This window comes from Phytophthora cinnamomi, assembly GCF_018691715.1.
Source record: "Phytophthora cinnamomi strain GKB4 chromosome Unknown Contig41, whole genome shotgun sequence".
Lineage (NCBI taxonomy): Eukaryota > Oomycota > Peronosporomycetes > Peronosporales > Peronosporaceae > Phytophthora > Phytophthora cinnamomi.
Window position 1 is genome coordinate 632326 of NW_027150974.1, and position 24367 is coordinate 656692.

Sequence of the window (24367 nt, forward strand, 5' to 3'; positions counted from 1 at the left end):
AGGTGGGGTACACGTTACAGTAGTACGTCCACGAGACGAAAACGGTAGACAGTGTTGGGGAAGCTGGCACTTCCGTAAGTTGCTGTTGCCAATTGTATTGCTTAGTAGGAAGCAAAAGGAAAAGTGAATAACTAGGAGGTTTAGAAATTCCTCCTCTCGCTACTGCGCAGAGGAAGCTCTCCTGTGCATCATGGTTCTCTTCGAGCCATGGTTTTCATCAAGTATTGCAGTTGCAACTGCAACTGCAACTTGTGCCAGCTGATAAGTGACTGCAACCGCAGTCACTACCAAAGTGCAATGAGGGCAAGGCTGTTGGAAGGTAACGTTAGAACTTGCCGTCTGTGTCTTGATACGCAAAATGGAGAGTGAGATTAGCTACACACCCAACCTACTCAGCTACTGCTACCACCGTCTGAACTGGTCGGCGCTCTCGCCAGATCTGCAGATCCTGCAGATCTTCTTTTCAACACTCCTCCTCGCCGACGATTTCAGCGAGTTTCCTACATCTTCAATGTAGTCCGATTCGAGCTCGCAGCTCGAGCATCCTTGGAGCACTCACCGCCTTTGTCAGTACGTCTGCCGGTATCTCCTTGGTTTCCAAATACTCAGCCCGCAGCACGCCGCGCCGCACGAAGTCCCCGACAAACTTGATCCGCACAACAATGTGCTTCGCCTTGCCTGACGACTGCTCTCCTCCAAGCTGCTTCAGCGCGGCTTGGTTGTCCACGCACAGTTTCATCGGCATCTCGAGCGACACCTTCATCTCGCCCAGAAGCTCCCGTACTCCAAGCAGTTCCCGCGCCACTACAGACGCAGCAGTGTACTCAGCCTCCATCGTGGAAAGTGAGACACCGCCCTGCCTTTTGCAGATCCAGCTAACAGCCGTGCCATCTACAGACACGAGTCCTCCGGTGGTCGACTTCCTGTCCGCCTTGTCGGCCGCATAGTCTGCATCGCTGTATCCGACCACATCCAGCGACCGATCCACGCCACAGTCTCCCTTCATACGCAGCCTCAGCGACTTCGTTCCAGCTAGGTAGCGCAGCACGCGCTTGGCTAACTTCCAATCCGCGACAGTTGGTGCGTGCGTCCTTCGGGTGGCCTTGTGGACTGCAAACGCAATATCTGGCCTGGTACAGCGTGCGATCCAAAGCAAACTTCCGATTAGCGACTGAAAAGTCTTCACAGTCGCAGCCCCTGCTCCTCCATCGGCGGGCAGCAGCTCAGTCGATGCATCCTGGACTTCGCTCCAGTCTTCACCAATAGGTACGCGCACTGCGTGCGCTTTCTCCAACCCGTACGCCTGTAGCAACTCATCGATGGTCACCTCCTGATCCAGGTCGTACCCGTTGTCGTCGCTGTACTCGATCCTCATGTCCAGGAACTTGTGAGCGCATCCCAAGTCCTTGATATCCAGCGACTTTAGTTCTTCAAAGAACACATCCACAGCATGCTGCTGTATTCCCGTCACGAGCAAGTCATCTACGTAGACACCCACGACTATTAGCACCCCAGCCTTGTACCTGTAGTACACGCACATATCCACGAGGCTCCGGTGGAATCCAATTTCCACGAGCTTCGAGTGCAGCAGCTTGCTCCAGAGTCGGCCGGCTTGTTTCAGCCCGCAAAGTGCCTTATTCAGTTCGAGTGCTACCTCAGCGTCAGTCTCCACGCCGAGTCCCTTCAAGATCTCCTTGGGGATCTTCATTCCTTGCGGCACGCGTATGTAAATCCGCAAGTCTTCTTCCTTGTCCGCCTTGACGTAGGCGTTGGGCACGTCGCCATGCTTGGCGGGCACGCGCCACTTCCTGGCAAGTACCAGTATCAGTTTTACGCTTGTCATATCGATGACAGCCGCGAACGTCACTCTGTAATTCATGCCAAAGGCCTGTTCGTTCCCGCAGGCAACAAGACGAGCCTTGAGTCGCTCGATCAACCCTTCTGTGTCCAGCTTTGTCTGGTAGACCCACTTTGTGTGCAAGACGTTCACGTTCTTCGGCAGTCGCACCACCTCCCAGACACCATTGCCTTCCAGAGCTTTAGCTCCTCCACCATGGCCTCCATCCAGGCGACCTTGTATTAGCTGTGCATGGCTTCTTTGTAGTTCCTGGGGTCTCGTTCCAAAACCGTGTTCACGATATTTCCTGCAGTCGTATCCTGCTGTTCGGCCTCGGCCGATTCAGCTCCAGCAGCCCTCGCAACTGAACGAGTCACATGTCTTTCCCTCGTCCAAGCTTTCTTTTTCTTGGAGCTCTTCTTGCCCCCCTTGCCGCGCCCTTTCGCGCCGCTCTCGTTGCCTAGCTCTCGGGATTCCTCCTCAGCCTCAGCTTCTTCGACTTGATACAGTCTCTGCACCTGCAAGTTCTGGGTCTTATTCAGGGTTGCAATGCTCCGCACGTGCTGCGACGTCACCACCTTCTTGTCCTTGGGCAAGTACACCCTGTAGCCCTTCACCTCCTCGCCGATCCCGATCATCATGGCCTGCTGGGCTCTGTGCGAAAAGCTCATGTTGCTAGGGTCTCTGTACACCGTGCACGGCGACCCGAAGACCACTATCTTGCCGAGCTGAGGCGTCTGCCTCGTTAGAACCTTTAGCGGCGACGCGCGTCCGGGATTTGCGTTAGTCGGCGCTCGGTTGAGTATGTACGCCGCGTACTGCACCGCATCCCCCCAAAACTTCAAAGGAAGTCCACACGCAAAAATCATACAGCGTGCCATATTCATCACGGTGCGATGCATCCGTTCTGCTTTCCCGTTGCTAGCTTGATTGTGTGTGGTGTTGGCTTCGCTGCGCTGCCTCGCAACGCCCGTGGTCTTGCAGAACAGGTCTACATTCTCGTATTCCCCGCCAGAATCTGTCCTCAGCACTCGAATCTTACAATTAAATTCCTTCTCGAAAAACACTAAAAAGTGTTCAAACTTTTTGCAGCCTGATCCTTTGTCCTCGCCAAGAACACCCTCACGTAGTTGCTTGCTCTTGTGATCAACAAAATTGATCATGTATCGGTTCCCGAGTCGATCTCTCGGCGTCATCGGTCCTTTCAGGTCTGAGCATATCACCCCACCAATGCGATCAATAGGCGAGTGAGCCTCGCTATCCTTCTGTGATTGCCTCCCTTTGCTTTGTTTGCCCTCTACGCAAGTCAGACAATTCACGCGCTTGTGATCCGTGAGCGCGATTCCAGAGCTCGGGTCTCGTGCAAGCCTCTCCACCGAATCGTAGTTCAAATGGCCTAGCCGCTTATGGAAGTCCAGGAACGTTCCTTGCTGTACATCCGGGGACAATTCGTTGCCACCGTGCGCATCTTCCTCCAACGCCGCCATAATGACTTCGACCGGCGCCTTCTGCAGCTTCACAACACTTCCTTCCACAACCAGCACCTTCTTCCGGAGGTCTACGTCAAGCACCACGCGCCCTCCGTCCTTGGCTGCCAAAACACGTCTTCCACCTCGATGTGCCAGCGAATTCCCCATCACATCCAAGGTCCCGTAAGATAGTAAATTGTGCACTACGTTCTCGGCATAATACACATTCGTGAGCTTCAAAGTCTGCTCCTTTCCGCACGCCTTGACGCGCAACGTGATCGTGCCCTTCATTGTGATGTTGAGCGGGTCTCCGTTCGGCTGTGTGCACGGGTCCACGTGCGCCACCAACTGTAGTGGGTCTAAGTTGACTCACTACTTTAGCTTACACGTTGCGCAACGTGTATGAGGAAGCGTAAGTACTTAGTAATTACTTAGGTTAATTATATTTGAATACCCAAATATAAGTTAAGTAAGATAGGATTCCAAGTGACTTAGATTAGGTAAAATGAGAACTGTATTGTTTGTAAATTGATCTTCCTCTAAAATCTGCTAAAAACTGTTTATCATCTATGAAAGGGGTTGGCAGCGGCTGGCTGTCAGAGCCCCGCTAATATGCATGTCTCTGATTGGTAGAAAGATGCTGCTTTCTACCAATAGGATCTTTGGGTATGTGTGGACCACTAATTGTGGTGGCTCACTTCAATGTATCCATTGGTGTGTCTTACACCAAGGTGAGGAAGTATCCAAAACTTTTAACAGATAACCTATCTGTTAAATTCACAAGTGGCTTGCAGCCACTTGTACGTGTAACCCCGTTACACCATCCCCCCCTTAAGGTTAGACGCGCGGGGTCTCCGCACGTCAATCTTCGGAATTGACCATTCGTCAATTCTCCGCGTTTGGGGAAGAAATCTGCGCTCATTCGACGATGAGCGCGCCCCAGAAGAAGACCTCGAAGTCGGTGGGGAGTCATCTCTCCATCGACGACTACTTCGAACGCCAGAAGGCGAAGTATGGCGACGTCGTCGACTTCGACGACGACGATGAAGATATGGAGGGCGAGGAGGACTCGCCCTCTAAGCGCAAAGACTCAGTATCGAGCGAATCGCTCAACCCTCATGCCAAAAACATTCGCCCGCGTGAAGGGGACGAATCGGACGCTTCGAGCTCGAAGCGTTCGCGAACTGAGAGCGATACCCCACTCGCTTCCGCTGGGGCTCTCAGTTCTCCGCGCGCTGCTACTGCAGCGCGTGATTTCAAAGCTCAAGGCTCTCCGCGCGCTGCGCCTGCAGCGCGCGATCCGTGGATGCCGTCCGAGATCACGGACCAGTATGGGAACTCGGTACCTCCGAATGAGGTGCCGCTGTACGTATGCAGCGCCATCAAAGATGACGCTGTGGCTGCCGAGCTGCACTTTGATGCGGAAACGCATCAAATGCGCGATTACTACATCGGACTCTTTCATGAGCTCCGATGGCTTCAAAGCAAGAAGACGTCTTCTCGCAGCAAAGTGCCCGAGTGGCAGGCACTTTGTCAAAGTTGGAACGCCTTTGTTGAAAACTTCAACAAGAGGCCGAGTGCTTACCGTGATCGGATTAAGCAAGCGCGTGATCGCTTCGAGACGTACTCGAAGCGTGGAAAGTTGGAGCAACTTCATGTTGCTGCTGAGGAGGCAAATGTGCCGTGCGCTGTGTCCGAGGGCTTTCAGTGCACGAAGTGCTTCCCAGGCGCGGTCCGCTTGAGCGACCGCGACCTGAACGGGTACACGTCATTCCGTGTGCCCGAGAGTCTCAAAGAGCTCCGTGCTAAGTTCTTAGCACGTGAGGGTTCGGGTGCTAGCGATGATCGCAGCGCTCGTACTACTTCCGCTGCACCAGCGCGTACTGTTCCTCGTACGCCCTCACCATTTCCGGAACGTCCTCCAGCAAGACGTTCCGCGGCTCCCATGTATCTTGATGGGGAGGAAATCCTCTCCAACGAATACGAAAACGAGCCCCTTGAGGGTCCGTTTTCGGGATACTATGGTCAACAATCCGCTCAACAATCCAGCGGGTTGAGCCGCGGGCGTCACGGATCGGCGGTGGCGGGGGTGGGAACACGCCCCTGGTATGATCAGCCCCGGGCTGATCAGTACGCGCCTCTCCACGACCGGGTGACCGCCGTGGAGCATCTGCAGGGCGCTGAGTTCGCCGCCCTGAAACAGGAGCTGGCGAACCAGAAGGCCCAAGTCGCGGCGGTCTCGCAGACCGCCTCGAATATCCAGGTCGAGCTGGGGACCCAGATGAAGGGGTTGCTCCAGCGCGTCCGCGCGCTGGAGGAGAGGCTGCTCGTTGCCGAGGCCAAGGCTTCGGGTCAGCCGAGCTAGATGGCTCGTGCAGCAGGTATGGCTTCAGCCGTCCGACGTAAAAGGTCGGATGGAGGCGCATGCTAGACGGTATGTCTAGCGTGTATGCGTTGCCGTGCCGTGCCAACACAGTGAACGGCCCGATGAAGCGCGGAGCAAGCTTGCTTGCCCCGAAGTCCGAAACGGCATGTTTAGGCAGGTTTTGAGTAGCTAACAAAACCAATGAACTAACTTTGAATTCATTTGTGTTGCCTCTGCCCACATTGTCTGCGTTCAGCTTCTGCTGGTCAACAGAAGCTGCTATTGCATCTTGGACAAACCGAATTACGGCTTGTCTTTTGGTAAGGAAGTTGATTGCATCCGAGCTGAAGTCATTCAGCTCGTTCTCCGCTAGCGGCCCTGCCTCTGCGTGGTTCTTTGCGGTGTCTGCGCCCTGCGCAGACCCGTGGTCGTTGTCCTTGTTGGTGGAGGAGTCTGTGCCCTGCGCAGACTCATGTGGTTTGTCCATTGTTGCAGCTAACACTGTGCAAGTGTCAGCGGTTTTCTGCGGCTGCTGTATTGCAGTCGTAGATCCCCCCCCACTTAAAGTGGGAGCCATCACTCCGAGTAAATTCGGTAGACGTGGATGCCGCATGGCATTCACGTAGAACGGTGTATGCCCGGTCGAGGCATGCACTGAGTTATTGATGGCAAACTCTGCCATCGATAAGCACTCGCTGCAGTATTGGAACGAGTGAGCACAACTCTTCAAAATGTCGACGAGCACGAGATTCACGCGCTCGGTTTGACCGTCCGTCTGCGGATGATCCGCAGTCGACATTGAAAGTTGGCTCCCAAGAAGTGTAAACACTTCTTGCCACAGGTGCGCTGTGAAGCGCGGGTCTGTCCGACACGATGTCGGACGGCATGCCATGGTGTTTGAACACCATGTCGACGAACAGACGGGCCGTCTGCTTCGCGGTCACTTCTGCCGGCACCGCAGCAAGATGTACCATCTTGCTGAAGCGGTCGACGAAGACCACAACACCGGTATTCCCTCCGCTGTCCGGGGGAAGACCAAAGATGAAGTCCAAAGACATGGACTTCCAACACTCCGACGGAGTCGGTAGTGATTGCAATGGTACCTGCTCAAACGGCGCAGGCTTTACGCGTTGGCATACCTCGCAAGCACGGATGTACTTGCGCACCCACTTATACTGGTGGTGCCAGTAGAAGTCGCGCGTGAGAGGGACGTATGTCTTCTCACGTCCGAGATGTCCCGCAGTCGGGGCATCATGATATTCGTACATGATCCTGAGTCGCAGGTCATGGTCATTCGGCACGACAACGCGGACCGCGTTGTCGTCGACTGCATTGTAAAGAAGCAGTCCGTCGTGCACCCGATATCGGTGTGCACGCGCACGAAGGTGCTTGGGCAACTTCTGACGCGACTTGTCAGAAGGCGCTGTGCCATAGGCCAGCAAGAGCTTCGCGTCCGCGTCGTGTGCGTACACGGCCTTCACATCATCCAACAGAGACGATGTGGGTTTGCTCGATCGCATGACGTCAATGGCATTGACGTCAGCAGCTTCTGCGTAGTCCGGCCGACGTGATAACGCGTCGGCCACTACATTCAATCTTCCGGGTTTGTATTCGACCCGGAAGTTATACTCCGCAAAGAATGAGAGCCATCTCGCCATTCTTTGTGATATGTGTGGCGACTTCACTGCGGTGCGCAGTGAGGCATGGTCGGTGTAGACCACAAATGGTCTACTTCCAAGCAAATACACTTGGAACTTTGCGAGTGCGTACTTCATGGCGAGGAGTTCCTTGTCATGCACCGAATAGTTGCGCTCAGCTGGCTTCAGCTGACGCGATTGGTAGTAGACGACACGATCACGGCCCTCGTGATCGTGCTGCATCAACGCGCATCCGATCGCGAAGTCGGATGCGTCGCACACTACGTGAGATGGGCGATCTTGGTAAGCCACTGCCAAGATCGGCGCCTCAGTCAAGCAGCCCTGCTTGACTGCATCGAATGCCTTTTGGCAATCGGTTGTCCACTTCCACACAGCTTCTTTCTTAAGAAGTTGCGACAGCGGGCGGATTTTGCCCGCGTAATCCTCCACGTACTTGCACAAGTACGTGGCCAAGCCAAGGAACTGCCTCAGTTCCTTGACACTTGAAAGCGTTGGCCATTCGTTAATCACTCTGACCTGTTCCGGGTCAGGGCGAACACCATTTTTCCCTACGAGACACCCGAGGACGGGTATCTCGCTCGCCCCGAAGATACATTTCTTCAGGTTCGCGTAGAGCTTATGCTTTCGCATAAGCTCAAGTAGCTTCCGGAGATGCACCCTGTGCATCTCTACGTCGGCCTTCCCGTCCACAGCCCGGCTGTGGATGAACACATCATCGAAATAGCTCGGTGCGGAGTCGCGCACCGAGCGCAACAAGTGCGTTACGCACCTGTTGAAGGTCGCAGGGGCGTTCTTAAACCCCTGCGGCATCACCAGCCATTCCCAGAGCATGCCGCTTGGCGTGCTCACTGCTGTGAGAGGGATATCGCTCTCACGCATTAGGATTTGATAGAATCCATCTCGCAAGTCGAGAGCACTGTAAACGGTGCTCCCGGCCATCGAATCGATGATACCATCTTTTCGCGATATCGACGTCTGCGCCGGTACCGTCGCATCGTTCAGCTTGTTATACGCATGAACGATGCGCCATCCGCCCTGTGGCTTTTTGACACAGAACGTCGGAGCACTGTGCGGGGACTTTGATTTCCGCACTTGTCCTTCTTTGCGACGACTTTCAAAGAAGTCGTCGATCGCTTTTACTTGCTCTCGCGGCAGTGGCCACTGCCGCGTGACACAGTACTTCGTGCCCGGCACGAGATCAATCTCGTGCTGAATGCCCTTATCCTGCGGAAGCTCCGCAGGAATCTCTTCCGGGAGTACGTCTTTGTACTCCCTCAATAATTCGTAATAGGGACTCGACTTCAGCGAGTCCCAACCTTGTTCCTCGAAGCGCTCCCGCTTCGTCTTCGCACTGAGAGTGTCTTCACTCTCAGTGGTACTTCCCATGAAGAGCTGTCTCAGCTCTTCGCTCTCGCTCTCCGTTCTTTCGCTGTTCGAAAGAACGCAGACCTGCTCGATGCGTCCATCGTGCAAGTCGCGTGTGAAGCGCTTCCAGCTCATGGCTGGAAGCGAAGTCAACTCCGACGCCGTCGTCGGAGGACTAGCGAGTTCCATGTCACGATACTGGAATCCAGTATCGGTGCGCGTCAAGACGCTTAGCGTCTTGACATTCGGCGTCACCGCCGCAGTCTGCCCAGCAGACTGCTCTTGTTGCGTCTCGGTCCCGGACCGAGACTTGCGCAGCGTTTTCCGCTTGCGCCGTCTTCTTGTTGTGCGGAGCCCGGCTCCGCACAGTTGTTCTTCTTGTCCAGGCCCGGCCGTGGACAGTCGTTCGCCGGCGGACCCTGTCCGCGGGCGCGCGGTATCAAGCCCGGCTTGACCGCGTTTTTCTTCGTGCAGCCCGGCTGCACGGTAATGTGTCCCTTCGCCGGCAGACCCTGTCTGCGGGCGCGCGATATCAAACCCGGCTTGATCGCATGGCGCTTCGTCGTGCAGCCCGGCTGCACGACAGCATGCAAATTGCGTCAGTGCGGTACGTTTGCAACCGCCCGCACTGTTTGCAGCGTCAACTCCCGGAGTTGACACGCCTTCGTCACCTCGACGCCAATCATTGGCGGAGCCCCTCTTGACCGAGGGTGCGTCGGCTCCCGGAGCCGACGCGTCGTTGTCGACCTGACCGCTTCGGGTCAGGGACTGTCCCTTACACGCTTGAACGTGGGTGTTGGTTCCCGGAACCAACACATCTTTTTCTTCCGACGTCGGCAGCATTGCCGACGTGGGTCTCACTTGTGCGCGCCCTCGCGCACTTCCTGGGCACTCCGGGACAGCAGCATGAAGCGCTGTCTCGACTGGTGAGCCGCGCGTACCTGCTGGTGCGCGCGCTGCGGTAACAGGGCCATCGCTCTCTGTTCCGCTGTCGCGTCCGAAGCGCACGAGCGTGCGCTTCTTCCAGTCTATTACCGGATCATGCCGTGCAAGCCACGGCATGCCCATTACCACGTCGAACTTATCGTCCAGGTCCAGGACGATAAAGTGTTCGACAAACACTCGTTGTTTGTACGAGAAGCGCACGTTCACGACGCGCTTCCCGGTCTTCACGATGGCACCTGTTGCCAGTCGTACCTCCAGAAGACTTCGAGGTGTATCTACCTCCTCGAAGTCAAGTCTCGACAGGCTTCGTAGTCGAACAAAGTTGTTCGACGCGCCTGAGTCTACCAATGCTCGAAGAGAGTCACTCGCTCTCTTCGAGTAAACCTTCAAGATGACTAGGTTTGGCCTGTCATCTTGTTTCTTGCAGTGAGAGCTGGTCTCACTGGGGGCTGCAGTCCTCAGTGTCGCGTGCCCGATGTCGGCACGCGTGACTGCATTACCAGTAGGGCGCCCCGCGCCTACTGGATGTTCGCGTTTTTTTGTTGGTCCACGGCGATGCCTAGCATCCCCACGACGGCCACCTCCAGGGGGCATGGGAGCTGTGCACTCCCGTGCAAAGTGACCGATCCTTCCGCAGCGGAAGCATCGCACGTTGCCTCCCTGCTGCTGGTAACCAGCAGTTGTTGCGTTCGAGAGGTCCATTGGTTCTGGACCTCCCGTCCTCGCTACCGGGCGCGGTTGCGGCCTCGGTACATTTACATGGAGCTTAGCCTGCCGCAGGCTAAACTCTTCTTGCATGACAAGGGTGAATGCAGCTTCGAGAGTAGTTCGGAAGAGATAGGTCTTCACGGGCCATCTCTAAGTCCTTTCATGAACGTGACGACCTTGGTCGCCTCGTCAATCGGGTTAGTCACGATATTTGATACCAAATATCGTGCGCGCTGCGCGTAAGCATGGACGTCATGCTTACCCTGCTGAAGGTCGAGGAACTCCGCCCTCGACCGGAACTCATTTGTGGGGGCTCAAACGCTTGTTTGAGCTCCTCTTTGAACACTTCGTACGTGCTGAAGCACGTAGGATCGGAGAGTCGGCGTCTATACGCCCAACTCCTTGCGCGTCCGCCAAGGCAGGACATGGCGAACGCGACCTTCGACAGCGGGTCGACGATGCGTCGAGCCGCTATGGCTGTGTCGAGCTCGACAAGCCATCGGAGGAGAGGCTCGCCCTCTCTTCCCACGTAATTGCTTACGCTCAACTTTAATGGTTGAGCACGTGGTGTCGTCCCTGACGACGCCGTCACTGAGGAAGCAGCATCACGCTGCTCCTTCATGATGAACCCCAGAGCAACACCATGTTGCTCCGTCGGCGATAGCGTACGCAGCATCGTAGCTATCGTTGCTTCTCCAATCACGTTGACAGTCGTTGGAGGACTTCCCACTCTGGGTCAGACAGGTGGGGGCAGTCAGCGCGTGCAACATGCGTTGCAGGCGTGTTGGAGCTCTCCATGGGCACCTCCGTGCTCATGTGGTTCTCCGCTCCGCGTTCGTACACCGCGTACGAACGTCAAGCAGTCGGTCGTTGGACGGACTACAAAGTGCTACCAGGTGTAGTGGGTCTAACTTGACTCACTACTTTAGCTTACACGTTGCGCAACGTGTATGAGGAAGCGTAAGTACTTAGTAATTACTTAGGTTAATTATATTTGAATACCCAAATATAAGTTAAGTAAGATAGGATTCCAAGTGACTTAGATTAGGTAAAATGAGAACTGTATTGTTTGTAAATTGATCTTCCTCTAAAATCTGCTAAAAACTGTTTATCATCTATGAAAGGGGTTGGCAGCGGCTGGCTGTCAGAGCCCCGCTAATATGCATGTCTCTGATTGGTAGAAAGATGCTGCTTTCTACCAATAGGATCTTTGGGTATGTGTGGACCACTAATTGTGGTGGCCCACTTCAATGTATCCATTAGTGTGTCTTACACCAAGGTGATGAAGTATCCAAAACTTTCAACAGATAACCTATCTGTTAAATTCACAAGTGGCTTGCAGCCACTTGCACGTGTAACCCTGTTACACCAACTCCTCGAACCACGACTGATCGTTCACCAGGTGACGACTCGAACCACTGTCCAAGATCCAATCTCTGACAGGCACGATGGACGCCTCGCTCACTGCAAGCGTAAGATCCGGCTCCCCCTTCTCTTCCTTGCCTGGGCACGCAGCCCTCAAGTGTCCAACCTGCCCGCACTTGTGACACCGGCGAATTTCCCTTTTTCCACGCTCACTAACTGCTCCGACAAGCTCCCGGCCGAGGTTCTTCTTCTTCGCCTCGATCTCCCACGCTTGGGCAAAGTGGGTGAGCTCCTCTGCGTGCGCCAAGTAATCCGTGCTATCGACCTTAGCCATGAGCACCGTTCTCAAATCCGCCGAAGCGTACTGCACAATGTTGTTCAGAACCAAATAATCTGCGCCTCCACCGGTCGCCTCCGAGACCGCCACCAAGTACATGTAATGCTCCGGCCACGTCCTCTTCGTATCCTTCGGGGCCGTGAACAGCTGCATTGCCTGTGCGGGCGTTATGTTGGTCTTGAAGGTCTCCAGCATCTTCTCCATGACATACTCGAGCGTCGGCATCTGGTACCACCACGTCTCCACCTGCCTGTTGTAGTATCTCTCAGCAGTTCCCGTCAAGTAATTCCCCAGCAAGTCGTTCTTCACGAACTCCGTCCACGTGAATCCACAGGCTGCCTGCGTGAGCAGTATCTGCCTTTCCGAAGCGCTTGCCCCACTCCAGGAATACGGATCCGAGTCCCACGTAGAGCTCCTTGCCATTGAAGGGCCTGATGGCCAGTTTCTTCTGGCGCGCGTCAGGGTATCCGATGACATCCTGCCCATGTCCTTGTCCACGTCCGCCTTGGCCTTGTTGTGGTGGGTGAACTGGAGGTACTCCTTGCGCTGCTCCTACTTCTGCTGCCTGCTGCGCTTGCTGCGCGGCGTAGAGGTGCTGCAGGCGGGAAAGTGGTACCTCGTGATCTTGATGCTGTGCTGCAAAGTACTGGTGGACTGGCTCCACTCTTCGCGGGGGCGTCATCATCGGCCGTGGCCTTGGTGACCCAGCCAGTGAGTCGATGTGCATGCGCGCGTCCATCCCCATGCGTGAGGCAAACGGGCTTGCGGAGGGAGTCATGAACGTGTCGACCCTCAAGTCGTTTTTCTTCTCCGCCAGCGTATTTTCCAGCTTGGAGTTCGACTCCTCCAGCTTATCCATACGCTCGACCATGGCGCGCAGCAGCGCCATCATTCCCGTTTCTTGCACTCCACCCTTGCTCCCAGCGCCTGCGTTTTTGGCGTCGGAGCGTCGCCGCTGCCCCTTTCGCGAGCTGCAGTGTGACTCTCCACTTCACCGCCGTTGTCCATGCCAGTCTTGGCTTGAGCAACGTCGGGTGCCGGCACGGGCATCTTCTGCTCGAGCTCGGCAGCTTCAGAGGCTGCGTCCATTTGGGCTCATAACCTGTTGGAAGGTAACGTTAGAACTTGCCGTCTGTGTCTTGATACGCAGAATGGAGAGTGAGATTAAAAAGCTACACACCCAACCTAGTCAGCTACTGCTACCACCGTCTGAACTGGTCGGCGCTCTCGCCAGATCTGCAGATCCTGCAGATCTTCTTTTCAACAAAGGCTTTCAACCTGAGCCCCACGCTACAATCCCCCCCCCCCCCCCCCGAAGCCTTGCTCACAACTTGCGCGCTTGGCTTTTTCGGATCGATCCCACTTCAATCTGGTACACTGTACCAATATCGTCGTCACTAATCCAGTTTAATGACAGGTATTGTTGTGTTTTGGCTACAGCCACGTGGGCATCCGACTAGTAGATCACTGATCATTATGATAGCACTGCTACCAATATTCTAACCAAGTTTCAGACGACTGCCATTAAAACCCAAAGCATGGTCACACTGTGGCCGCTGCACCGGTCCTGACTCAGCACCATTGAAGCTCTAGATAGAGACCAACTCCTGGAACGCTGTCGTCAACTTGCTGTCCTTGGCAGCTTCAACGAAAGCACGGACCAGCACAGGATCGTCCTGTGTCAGCGACTGTAGCGGTTCCCACGAGTCCTCGATAGATTCCAATCCGCACCAGCTCACTAGCAGCTCATAACCCTGTCTCAGGCCATTCCAGCGGTGCTCGACAAGTCTCTCAACTTTTAGGACAATGTCCTGGGCAGCAACATGCTCCAGGAGCTCATCTGTCACCTCTAAATCACTGTCGGCGTAGAACGTAAGACGAGAGGCGTGCACGTTTTGTTCACTACCTGTGACAAGGTGCCGTACGCGGAACGAGTGCGAGTCTGCATGGGTGACAACGTAGGGGCCCACCCAGGTTACCAGTAGTTTGTTGTGGCGTCGCTCATCGACACGTGATCGAAGCACATAATCACCCACAGAGAAGTTTACTTCTTGTGCACCCCTGGACCTTCTCTTTTTTAGCAGCATAATCTTCTCACGTTTGTCAGTGACAGCCCGATGCATACCCCAATACTGGCTCGCAACGTTGTCAGCGCATGTTCTATCGATGCGCTCGATGTCGACACTTCGTGTGGTTCTTTGCCGGGTACGTAAAGTACATACGTCGGGGCCGGGCACGGCAAACCGGTAAAAAACTTCAACAGGGCTCTATTAGCCAGAGAGGCCATCGGTGAGTGGTTCATGTTAGCCTGAACTAATGGCACCAAGCACATCCAATCGTGGTGCGAAATACGGTACTCGAGTATCATAGTGCGTAAAACTTGCAAAATATATCGGTTTGCACGCTCCACCGAGCCATTTACCCACGGACAGTATGCGACGACAATGTTTTGCTGGCACTTCAGTCGTTTGCATAGTTCGGCCATCACATGATTCTTAAAGTGCGCTCCGTTGTCGCTGAGCCACTGCGAAGGGATACCGAAACGGCTGTGCCACCCCAGCAGTCCTTCTACCGTAACTTCACTAGTCGGAGTATCACAGGGTACAAGTTCACAGAAATGGCTAAAATTGTCTTTCATGACCATCAGGTACTTGCTGTACCAAACCCATCTCTAAGATAGAGGAAATCGAAATGTAGGGCTTCATTGCGTGTGTCAGCTCGGTATAGTTCGCCCCAGGGTCGCGGGATAATTTTACCCCTTTGCATGTAGACACAGCAAGCAAGTCCGCAGGAATCACCGCACGATCTTGGCCAGGCCATCAATGGTAAATACACGTTGAAGGTGGTTCATCACTACAGTCTCACCACGGTGACCCTGCGCCCAACAGTGTGCAATAATCAACAGGCGTTGCACGAGCTCATTTGCGGTCGTAGGAATCCAAATAGTACCTCCACACCATAGAACATTGTTGCTATCTCGCGTACCACCAGTCGGAGCAGAGCCAGCATGCGCAGCTTGCGTCGCAGCAATTTCCGTCAACGTTGGCCAGGTAAATCCGTCCTGGTCCAGCGAACGCAGCAGCGGTCGACGCTGAGCATGGGCTTGCAGCCGCGTAACTCGTTTGAAAGCAGTCGTAGTTGCAGGAGAAGTACCTCCCCACCGACTAATCAAATCTGCCCATAAGTTATTTGTCCCTTCAATATGTACGATAGTGTAGCGAAATTCCATGAGTTTGACAGACCAGCGAAACAGTTTCCTCTAACGTGCTTCTTAATTTCCTGGCCAGGTGCGAAGACATGGATGAGGTTGCGGTTTCACAAAAGACCTTGAAACCACCGGGCCTCAGTAGTATGTAGTCCAGGTCTTCGCACGATAGAACAATAGGATAACCTTCCTTTTCTATCACACTCCAATGTTTTTGAGCACCACGGAAGGTGCCACCTTTGCAGACCAGTAGTTCGTGAGCTTGGTCTGTGACAGTCACTCCAGATTTCCACACGGCCACTTGCGTGAGGATGGATGCCCATCCTTCGTCGCTAGCATCTACCAACAGGCATAACGTCGCGCCATCACGAGGGTATGCGAGCTGCGCAGACTGCTGCAGCGGCGTCTTCACCTGGTTGAAGCTGTTCACCTTTGTTTCAGTAAGATCTACGATAATCCCCGATGCCACACGCTTTATCTTGTGTTTTCCTTTCAACGCCACATCTAGACACTGCTGTAGGGGCTGGGCGACGCGTGCACAGTCTATGAGGGAGTTGCGCATCCAATTCGTTGCACAGATGAATTGTTGAAGTTGCCCCACCGTCTGTGGCTGTGGCATCGCTGTGAGGCCTTCGATCCGCTTCGGGTCGTGACGAATACCATTTTGGTCAATTACGTTCCCACACCACGTCACTGATTGCTGGTAGAGCGAAGACTTCTTCAAAATCAGCTTCAGTCCAAAAGGGTGTACCAGGTCAAACAGTTTCTCAAGTACCAACAGGTACTCGTCAATTGTATCCGCAAATACTAGTAAATCATCGATCCAGATGAGTAAATATTCATGCCGCAGTTCCGCAAAACAATTCTCCATCGACACCTGAAAATGGAGTGCTGAGTCGCAACTTCCTTGCATGACACGGGTGGGCGTGAACACGCCCTCATCCGTCATGTAGGATAGCATTTCACGGCTCTCCTCCGCGACAGCAAGCTACCAGAAACTCCGGATAAAGTCAAACAAACCGTAGTGCTTTTTTTCCTCGCGCCCTCTCTAGCTTCGTCTTGAGATTAGGCAAAAGACCCGCAATTGCTTCAGTCATTGCATTTAGAGGCTTGTAATCGTCAGCCTGGCGGAATTCATCCGCTTTCGGCTTCCGAAGCGGTAGAGCAGCACACGCCCACCTGCTACTCGTTTTTTTTACACCCACCCCAGTTCCACCAATGTCCTGTTAAACTCCCGGAGGAATGCACTCTGTAGTGGTGCGTACTGACGTGCTTTGCATCGGAATGGCTTTGCATTGTCTTTTAACCGCAGCTTGCACGGCGGGACATTTGCAGGCGGATCATCGCGCAAAACTAGGCGCCAAATATCGTGCTTCAATGCAATGCGTCTTAGTTCATCCACGGATTCCACCGGAAATCCATTCTCCAGTGCCGCCTCAACTAGAAGTTCTACCCCTGCACGAGTCTCAGCTTCATCGCTGAGGCCAGATCGGGCATCTTCCTCAGTGACGAAAGGATCATCGTCTTGCTCCAGTCGGTTGCCTGCCAGTTGTTCCAACTGACGGCTTACATTAATACCCAGCGAGAGCAACACATCATTGCCCACAATGAACTCGTCCTCATTCTCTTTAATAATGAGGCAAGTGACAGGGTCAGCCGGTTCGACAGGGCCTGCAGCGGTATGTAGTCGGATGTGTATTTTAACAGGCTCACGAGTCTCCACATCATGCCCGCCGACGGCTTTGGCAACGACTGGCCTCTGCAAAGTCTCAGCCTGCACACCAGTGCACAGCCGAGCGAGCTCCACAAAGTTTTTGCGACTAATCAAACACCAGTCAGAGCCAGTGTCTGTACAGTAGCGCAGCTCAAGGGCATCGTTCACTTTGATGGTATGCACACCACCAAGGCGCTCCTTGATACGCTTCATCCGCGTTTTATTCGGGCGATTCGAGTGAAACTTCGGGGTAGTTCCTTTGTTCCTCTAGGGTAGCCGCAGGACATGACGCAACGTAATGCGCACGACCGCACTTCAGACAGCCATCTCTCGGCACGGCCGGCCGCACTTTTTCCGCCGGCGCCTTTGTTGCCGTTCTTACTACGCAATTTGCTCCGCCACCGCGAGTCTCTTGTGGTCCATGATGGCCACTGCCAGGCGTGTTCGTTGGGCCTATACGACCCTGCAGGCTAGGTGTGTTTTCAGCCCTGGCGAATGGGTCATTATAGCGGACACGCTTGCGACGCAGGAAATCATGATTCTGCTCGAGAGCTTTCGCTAGGATCAAATCATGCAACTTGCATTCGTCTTTGAGCGTAGCCGGTGCTTGGAAACGAATTGCATTCTTCACATCCAACTTCAGCTCATGTGGCGACAAAGATTCGATCAAAATCTTGGACTCCTCTTTCGAGCCCTGCTCACCCTCGAAACAAACTACGAGGTCGTTCTCCTCAATGAGTTGGTTGCATTGCATGAAATACTTGAGCACACGCTCGCTCACATCCGACTCAGACATGTCAAGCCGCAGTTTCATGCTGAACAGATGGTCAACATCTGGGAGCGTGTCATTCTTCACCCGCTGGAGAATAGCCTGGACATCCGACATAATACGGTCGTCCGTCACATCGTCCTTGGACAGGCCTCCCCAGCGATAGGTGCATAGAGCACGCAGCAATTTTTCGTCAATAGTGCTCTAACGGTCTCCTTTAGTCGTTCGTAGAGCTCCATATCACCTTTGCTACGAGCTCGTACGCTTTCTTCATACTCAGTACGGGCTTTTGTCCACTCGATTAAAGCCGAATGGGACATTGACGTGATTCGAGGCGCGACCACCGGAATGAGCAGCGGGACACCCACCGCACTGGTCTCGGCTACAGCGACGGACTCGTCTTCAGTTGTCTTGCCTCTGACGCTGGTTCACTAAAGTCGATTTGTAGTACGTCCACGAGACGAAAACGGTAGACAGTGTTGGGGAAGCTGGCACTTCCATAAGTTGTTGTTGCCAATTATATTGCTTAGTAGGAAGCAAAAGGAAAAGTGAATAACTAGGAGGTTTAGAAATTTCTCCTCTCGCTACTAGGGATATTTATCAAAACCTGGAACAAATCGGTCAACATTTATCAGAACCTGGAACAAAAAGCTGATTGGTTAAAATAGTGATACGAAAGCTCACCCATGACACACTCGCTAGAACAGCCACATCAAAAGTAGGCCATGCTCCTATACTAGAAGCTGGACCACCAGGTTGCGGCAAAGGCACGGGGACGGGAGGGGGGGGGGGGTCGGAGCCCTCCAAGGAGATGAGCGTGACACAGAAGCCGCCCTGGTTTAGTCCGTGACAAGACCCGTCGAGGAGAAGCCAGTAGCGAAACCCATGACGCCCAAAGATTGCCTTGGATGAGCCAGTGACGATACCCGTCGTCGTAAATGAAGGCCCCCGGCGTGTGTGCAATGGTGTTGATCGGCGTGGACGTGTTTGTTGACATGGTGACCGCCGCGCTGGAGACTGCAGAAAATGATGTAATGGAGGACCCCGTTGAGCAGGAGTCTCGGTAAGAGAAATATGTTGACTTCAACTGCAAGCTGAGAAAGGGATGCTACAGTTGGAGATTTTGGACTCCAGCCACCCGCGGTTGGAACTACTGAGGCAGTCGAGATTCTGCTAAGCCACACACACAATCGAAATAAAAATCAAGGCGTCGGTGCTTGTTGCCCGCGCCCACCGCTATTGCTACCTACAAGTCGTTCTCCTTGTGAAATCTGTTAATCGGACCGTAGGCCGTTGGAATACGAAGGATTCCGATCCCGCAATCGGAAGGGAGATGACCTGCATTCAAGGTGATCATGCAATGCTTTGTATTAGGCAAAGAAGCAGGTTACAATGCAGTGTGTGATGAAGTAAGAGGAGTCTCTACGTGGTCGTTACCTTACAGTACTCAATACAACCCTCAGCTCTGAAAGAAAAAAAGCGAGAGGAGTCAGTGTTGAAGTGGGAGTAGCTAATAGGTATTTGATTCAGTTACATCTAATATGTGTTCAATGGTTATACTATGCAGTGTATTCTGTAGCCTTCACGTCATGCAACTATCTTCTTCAGCTGTAGTGCATGTGAGGCACATGATCTCTCCATTGTAATACACCATGTTTCCGTATGTCGCAACAGAAACAATGTTCCACAGTGCCATTTAACGGTGATATATGTGAGTTATCAAACGCTTGCAGTGAATCGAGCAAAACTGCGGAATGCCTCGTTCAAGTGGAAATCGATCCCGCTGTTTGCAAATAGAGGTTTCGCGGAACAGGTGTAAGTCTCCTTACCGTGTTACCGTAACTCGGTTGCCCAATACCTCTGTCGCCCTACTTAAGCACCATTCTCGGTCGTTACCGAACTCCATCGCCCAACCATACTATTACGCTTTTGGTTAATGGAAACTCGACTTTCCACTACATGGGGTTCAACGACTTTTCATTAATGGGAGCTTATGCAATGACCATCAGCTCAGTCCGATAAGGGACGAGGAGAGCGGTGCCCCAAATGGTCATGCCGTCAGCCCCACTAATGCAACGTCGAATCCCCGTGGGCCTGCTACCATGCTTGCCGCCAGGGCAACCACCGACTCCTTGCAGAGCCTAGTGTAGGTCTTAAACGCATCGGAGACACAACGGCCGTGAAACTGGATTGTGAGGGCGTCCGTACCAGATCTGTACATATGAGTTGCCCCGCCGGACCGAAGAGAATGCGAGCTGAAACATCGCGGATCTTGACCTGTGCTCGTAGCCGCTCGCTTGATAGCTTCTGCCACGTCGGCCGTTGCAATGCAGGCCGGCTTTCCGCGGCGGTCCAGGTACACTGCGGCCGGTATGTCGGTGGGCAGGTTTTACGGACTCGGAGCAGGATCAAAGCACCAAACACGGGACACAGGAATGGGTGCCCAGAACGCGACAGCATGCGTGTTGTGGAGGAGCCGCCTTGATTGGTCTTGGAACCGATCAAGCGTATACACACCGATTGTGCCTTCGAAGGAGTCAATGTTGGCCGACCTTCCACGTCTAGAACTGCGATGCCTTGAGCTCGAACGGCAAACCACTTGAAGGAACCTCCGGCAATTGCTACGATTTCCGATCGCCTCAGGAAGAAAAGAACGTTAAGCACATGACCCTCCATAGGGCTTGCTCAAATGGTTCAGTCATCGCGAGGCTGCGGAAGCACGCATCAAGAAGCTCGATCGACACTGGTGTTTTCGGCGCGGTGGTGAGTCGAGGCGGCTGATTCCTTTGAGCAGCATACGGATGTACGGGTGTGAAATTGGGAAGTCATGACCGGATGCCGCAAAGAAGTGGCGAGCACCGAGGAGGACCGCCATTATCGAGTCGCTGCGAATGGCCCCGGACCCGAAACCGTACTGGAAGCCGTGAAGAATAAAATCCGAGATGTGATGTACTTGGATAGCGAGAGGCATGCCCGCAAGCGAGGGGGCTATAGCATGGTGGGACGTCCAGGTCGTCCACTTGGTCAGCGCTCGCCTGCATTGATCGAACGTGGAGTCAGCAACGGAGTGTGCTCGGAGATACGCAGCCAAATGTCGGTCAGACCGTGAATATCCACCGTCGGTGATACCTGCGACCAGCCGGGAGTTAGTGATGCAAATTTGGCTGCATACGATAGGTTAGCGGCGATGCGGGAGCCAGCGTCTGCGCGTTCGTTGTCGGTCCCGGCCACGTGAGATGCTGAAAACCGGAGCTGGATCGAAGTTTCCCACCAGCCTAGGAGCCGAATAGTCACTTGGGCGCGTGGGTTTCGCGAGGCGAGCTTGTTTTTCCAAGCGACGGCAGAGGTGTTGTCGGTACGAAACATGACGTGGCAAGGGCGTCCGTTGCGAGGACTCCGCAGCCCCAACGGCGTCCCCACGCGTGGACCGCGAAAGCGCAAGAAAGTAACTCGCGGAAGTTGATATCGAACCCGTTCGGCGCTCCATCCTTGAATGCTGCGATCAGCTCACGTTCGCTGTCCGTGAACTGGTAAGTGAGAGCCATCTTCGAGGAGACGTCCAACGCGCAGAGCCCGTAATCTGACGCGTCCATTTCAACTTCAATATCCGGTGCCGGGAGAGAGTTGAAGTATATCCAGCGGCACACCGTTCAACTGGTGTGTGTGGAGCACACGCCACCACCATAGCAAATCCTGTCGCATATCAGATGTAACCGCGAAACGCTGAAAACGATGTAGATGACTTTCGCGCTGGCGCAGGCGCTGGAGAAACGGCCGTGCACCACGGATGCATGTTGCCACATGCCGAAGTCTACCCATCAGCGACCGATAGGCCTGCCTTGAGAGCGACGAAGCGGAGAAAGCGTCCGCCACAATTTTCCGTGCCTTGAGTATCTTCTCTGGTGGCATAGACACCGTTTCCGCCACAGAGTCGAATTCGAGGCCCAGAACGCGTTGTCTTGTGTTCCAATGGGTGAACTTCTTAGCATTAATAGCGTCAGCACCCAGGACCGCTACCATGGCATACCTTAGCGACCGATTCGCGTCATCACAGGATGTCCCAATGTCCGCAGCCACATTGATGTGACCATCAACCCATTGATCATTGAAGAAACCATCCGGGAACGTGTCAGTGGTGTGAGAACCGCGCACGTAAGCGACGGCACCAACAGCAATTTCGTAAAACCTCGGGGACCCGGTCCAGCCAAATGGCGCTGCGAGCTCGATCACGATGACATCGTCCTCCTCGATGTGCCCGGCCAAAAGATACACGCTGTTGCTGTGGATGCTGATGTTTCGAAAAGCAGAGGCTACGTCATCAGCCATCACACAGACACGAGCATTCGGGTGGGTGCGCTTGGACTTCAGGATCTCGGTTGCCACCGCGTCGCAATATGTATACTTCGGTTTAACGATGCTGTCCTGGTCCGTACAGTTGTTGATGGAGGTGCCTTCGGGGTACGACAGATCGTGAATCGTTCGACCTGTAACATTGGTGTCCTCGCCACCCTTGTCGACCACTCCGAAGGGGCTGATGATTATCTCGGGCCATCGCTTGAGGAGGTCCCGATCGAGCACCATGCATCGCCCTGCGTCCTGCTCCTTGCGGATGTTCTTGCGGAGCACATTGAGACGGTCTCTCGCCGACCCGTGGTTTGGTGGCCATTGTACCTGCCGCGGAGGCTTCTTGCTTAACCGGACTTCAACACCACAATGAACGATCTTCTGGAGCTCTTCCAAATGTTCGTAGCCCCTGCACACTTCGTTCAGCACAGCTGGCACCAAGCTTTTGTTTGGTCGGTAGTCGTTCACCGTCTGCCCGCGCACCATTTCGACAAAAGTTGGAAGGGAGGCGCCCGACCGCCGTGCATACTCCGATAGTGCCTTCCGCAGCGGAGTATCAAGAAGAAACACGGGCCCTGCCACTCCCGGTCGCGACAGCGGGTAGTTGTCCGGAGGCAGCGTAACGCCCAATTTCTCCATTGCCTGAGCCAGAGTGGCTCTGCGAGTAACGCGCAATAGATTGCTTCTTTCACGAGCGTTCGAGTGCATGGCTGCTGCGGCCTTGACGCTAATGACCGGGCGCAGGTGGCTTGGTCGCGGTGCAGTCCCAGTACGCAACCGGTCTTCTTCTTCGGTGGGAAACTTGACGCCGCGGCTCGAAGACTGGTACACCGATTCCGGCGACGTGACTGTCCGTGATACTGATTCTGTAGCAGAGTTCAGCTCGCTTTCATGAAGTGATACACACGAAACATCTTGCAATGTAGTCAGAGCTGACGCTCTACGCATATGCTTAATTGAATGTACCGACTGTATGGCCGGTACTGGCTGTATGGCCGTGGGTGACTGTATGGTCAACCCGGACTGTATAGTCTGAGGTGTGGGTGCAACCCGGACCGTAAGGTCAAAATATCCGTCTGGGCAATGCCGGTGCCGGTACAGTCCTCCTGACTCCCCAGTAGACACGGTGTTTTGGCGTCGGGTGGGGCTGAGCGATTAGGAAAACAGACGGTCTCGCGGAAAATTTCCCGCTCGCGCGCCGATTTCCTCCCCCACCGCTTCTCTCCCACCCTATCCGCCTCCCCCCGCTTTGTGTTGGCCGGGGTCGGCGCCATCTCTGGCGGTTCAACTTCAGTGCTCGGATGCAGTATGGCAGCAGTGCTTGATGTATTAAACTGCTTAACCTGCGACTCGGACCGTGGGGATGTCGAGCTGCCATCCGTACGGCCCCTTCAGCGGCGATCTTCTGTATGGGTGCTGCGCGATCCGTAGGTACGCTCAACCCAGTCTTGAAGGCGAGCAGGGAGACGCTCGGGCCAGTCGTGCACGCGACGTGGGTTTCCACAACGCTCGCGAGTGCCACCTGAGCACGGTAGTCCGGCTACGTGAAGGAGACACGGTTCTTGGCCACGGCGGTTGATCGGGATCAGGCGCCGGATGGCGTCGGGGATAGCAGGGCGTCTCGCTGGATCGCGGTGACCTGAGTCGCGTCGGCTCTTGGCCGCAGGGTCTTGGCTATCTTCGCGCTTGGACTGGGACAGAGCGCTCACTGGCGCCATCGTCCACACTGGCGACTGGTAGTCGATAGCACGCAGAGCCTCGCAGATTCCGCTCCACCACTGCGGGTCGTCCAGCTGCATGGAGCCAAGTGCCGCCCTGATGAACTTGTTCACGTAGCGTAGCGTCAGTCGGACCCGCGCAGGCGTGTTCTCAGGATCAGCCGACTTGTTCTTGGCCACGAAGTTGCGAAGTCTTGACGTGAGCTTGCGCGTGTGGTCATATCACACCTCCTGTCCGAGGGAGGCCAGACCGTGGAGAGCATCCAGAATGTCCTCGTAGCTGGCGCACTTGATCGATGTAGGAGGTAGCGAGGCCGACGGGCTGAAGTCGCTTGAGAAGTTCGCGTTCGTGGAGCCGTCCTCCAGCGTCGTCATTTCCGACGATTCCTTGAAGTGCATGATCGTGAGGCCGCGCGACCCGAGGCGTCCGCTGAAGATCGCCATCAGGATCGCCGGCGTCGTTCGGAACTTGGTCGACTCGAGCTCTCGCAATCACAACACAAACGACATCGCAGACAGGGGTTTACCTTTCTCCGTGCCAAAGGCACGGAACATACGACTCGCGGCC

The 24367-nt window shown here is 54.5% G+C and overlaps 2 protein-coding genes across 2 annotated transcripts; both read right to left on the reverse strand.

The window, feature by feature from the left end:
• Positions 1 to 508: 508 nt before the first annotated feature.
• IUM83_17518 (Integrase catalytic core protein) lies at positions 509 to 22567 on the reverse strand (the record flags this gene model as incomplete). The annotated part of the gene is made up of 2 exons (XM_067942469.1): positions 509 to 1808; positions 21765 to 22567. 2 exons carry the CDS (start codon positions 22565 to 22567, stop codon positions 509 to 511), a joined length of 2103 nt encoding a protein of 700 aa, XP_067791204.1.
• Positions 22568 to 23472: 905 nt separating this feature from the next.
• On the reverse strand, positions 23473 to 24243 carry IUM83_17519 (uncharacterized protein; the record flags this gene model as incomplete). Its single annotated transcript, XM_067942470.1, has 2 exons — positions 23473 to 23992; positions 24089 to 24243. The coding sequence occupies 2 exons, from the start codon at positions 24241 to 24243 to the stop codon at positions 23473 to 23475; spliced, it is 675 nt and encodes a 224-aa protein (XP_067791205.1).
• Positions 24244 to 24367: the final 124 nt, after the last annotated feature.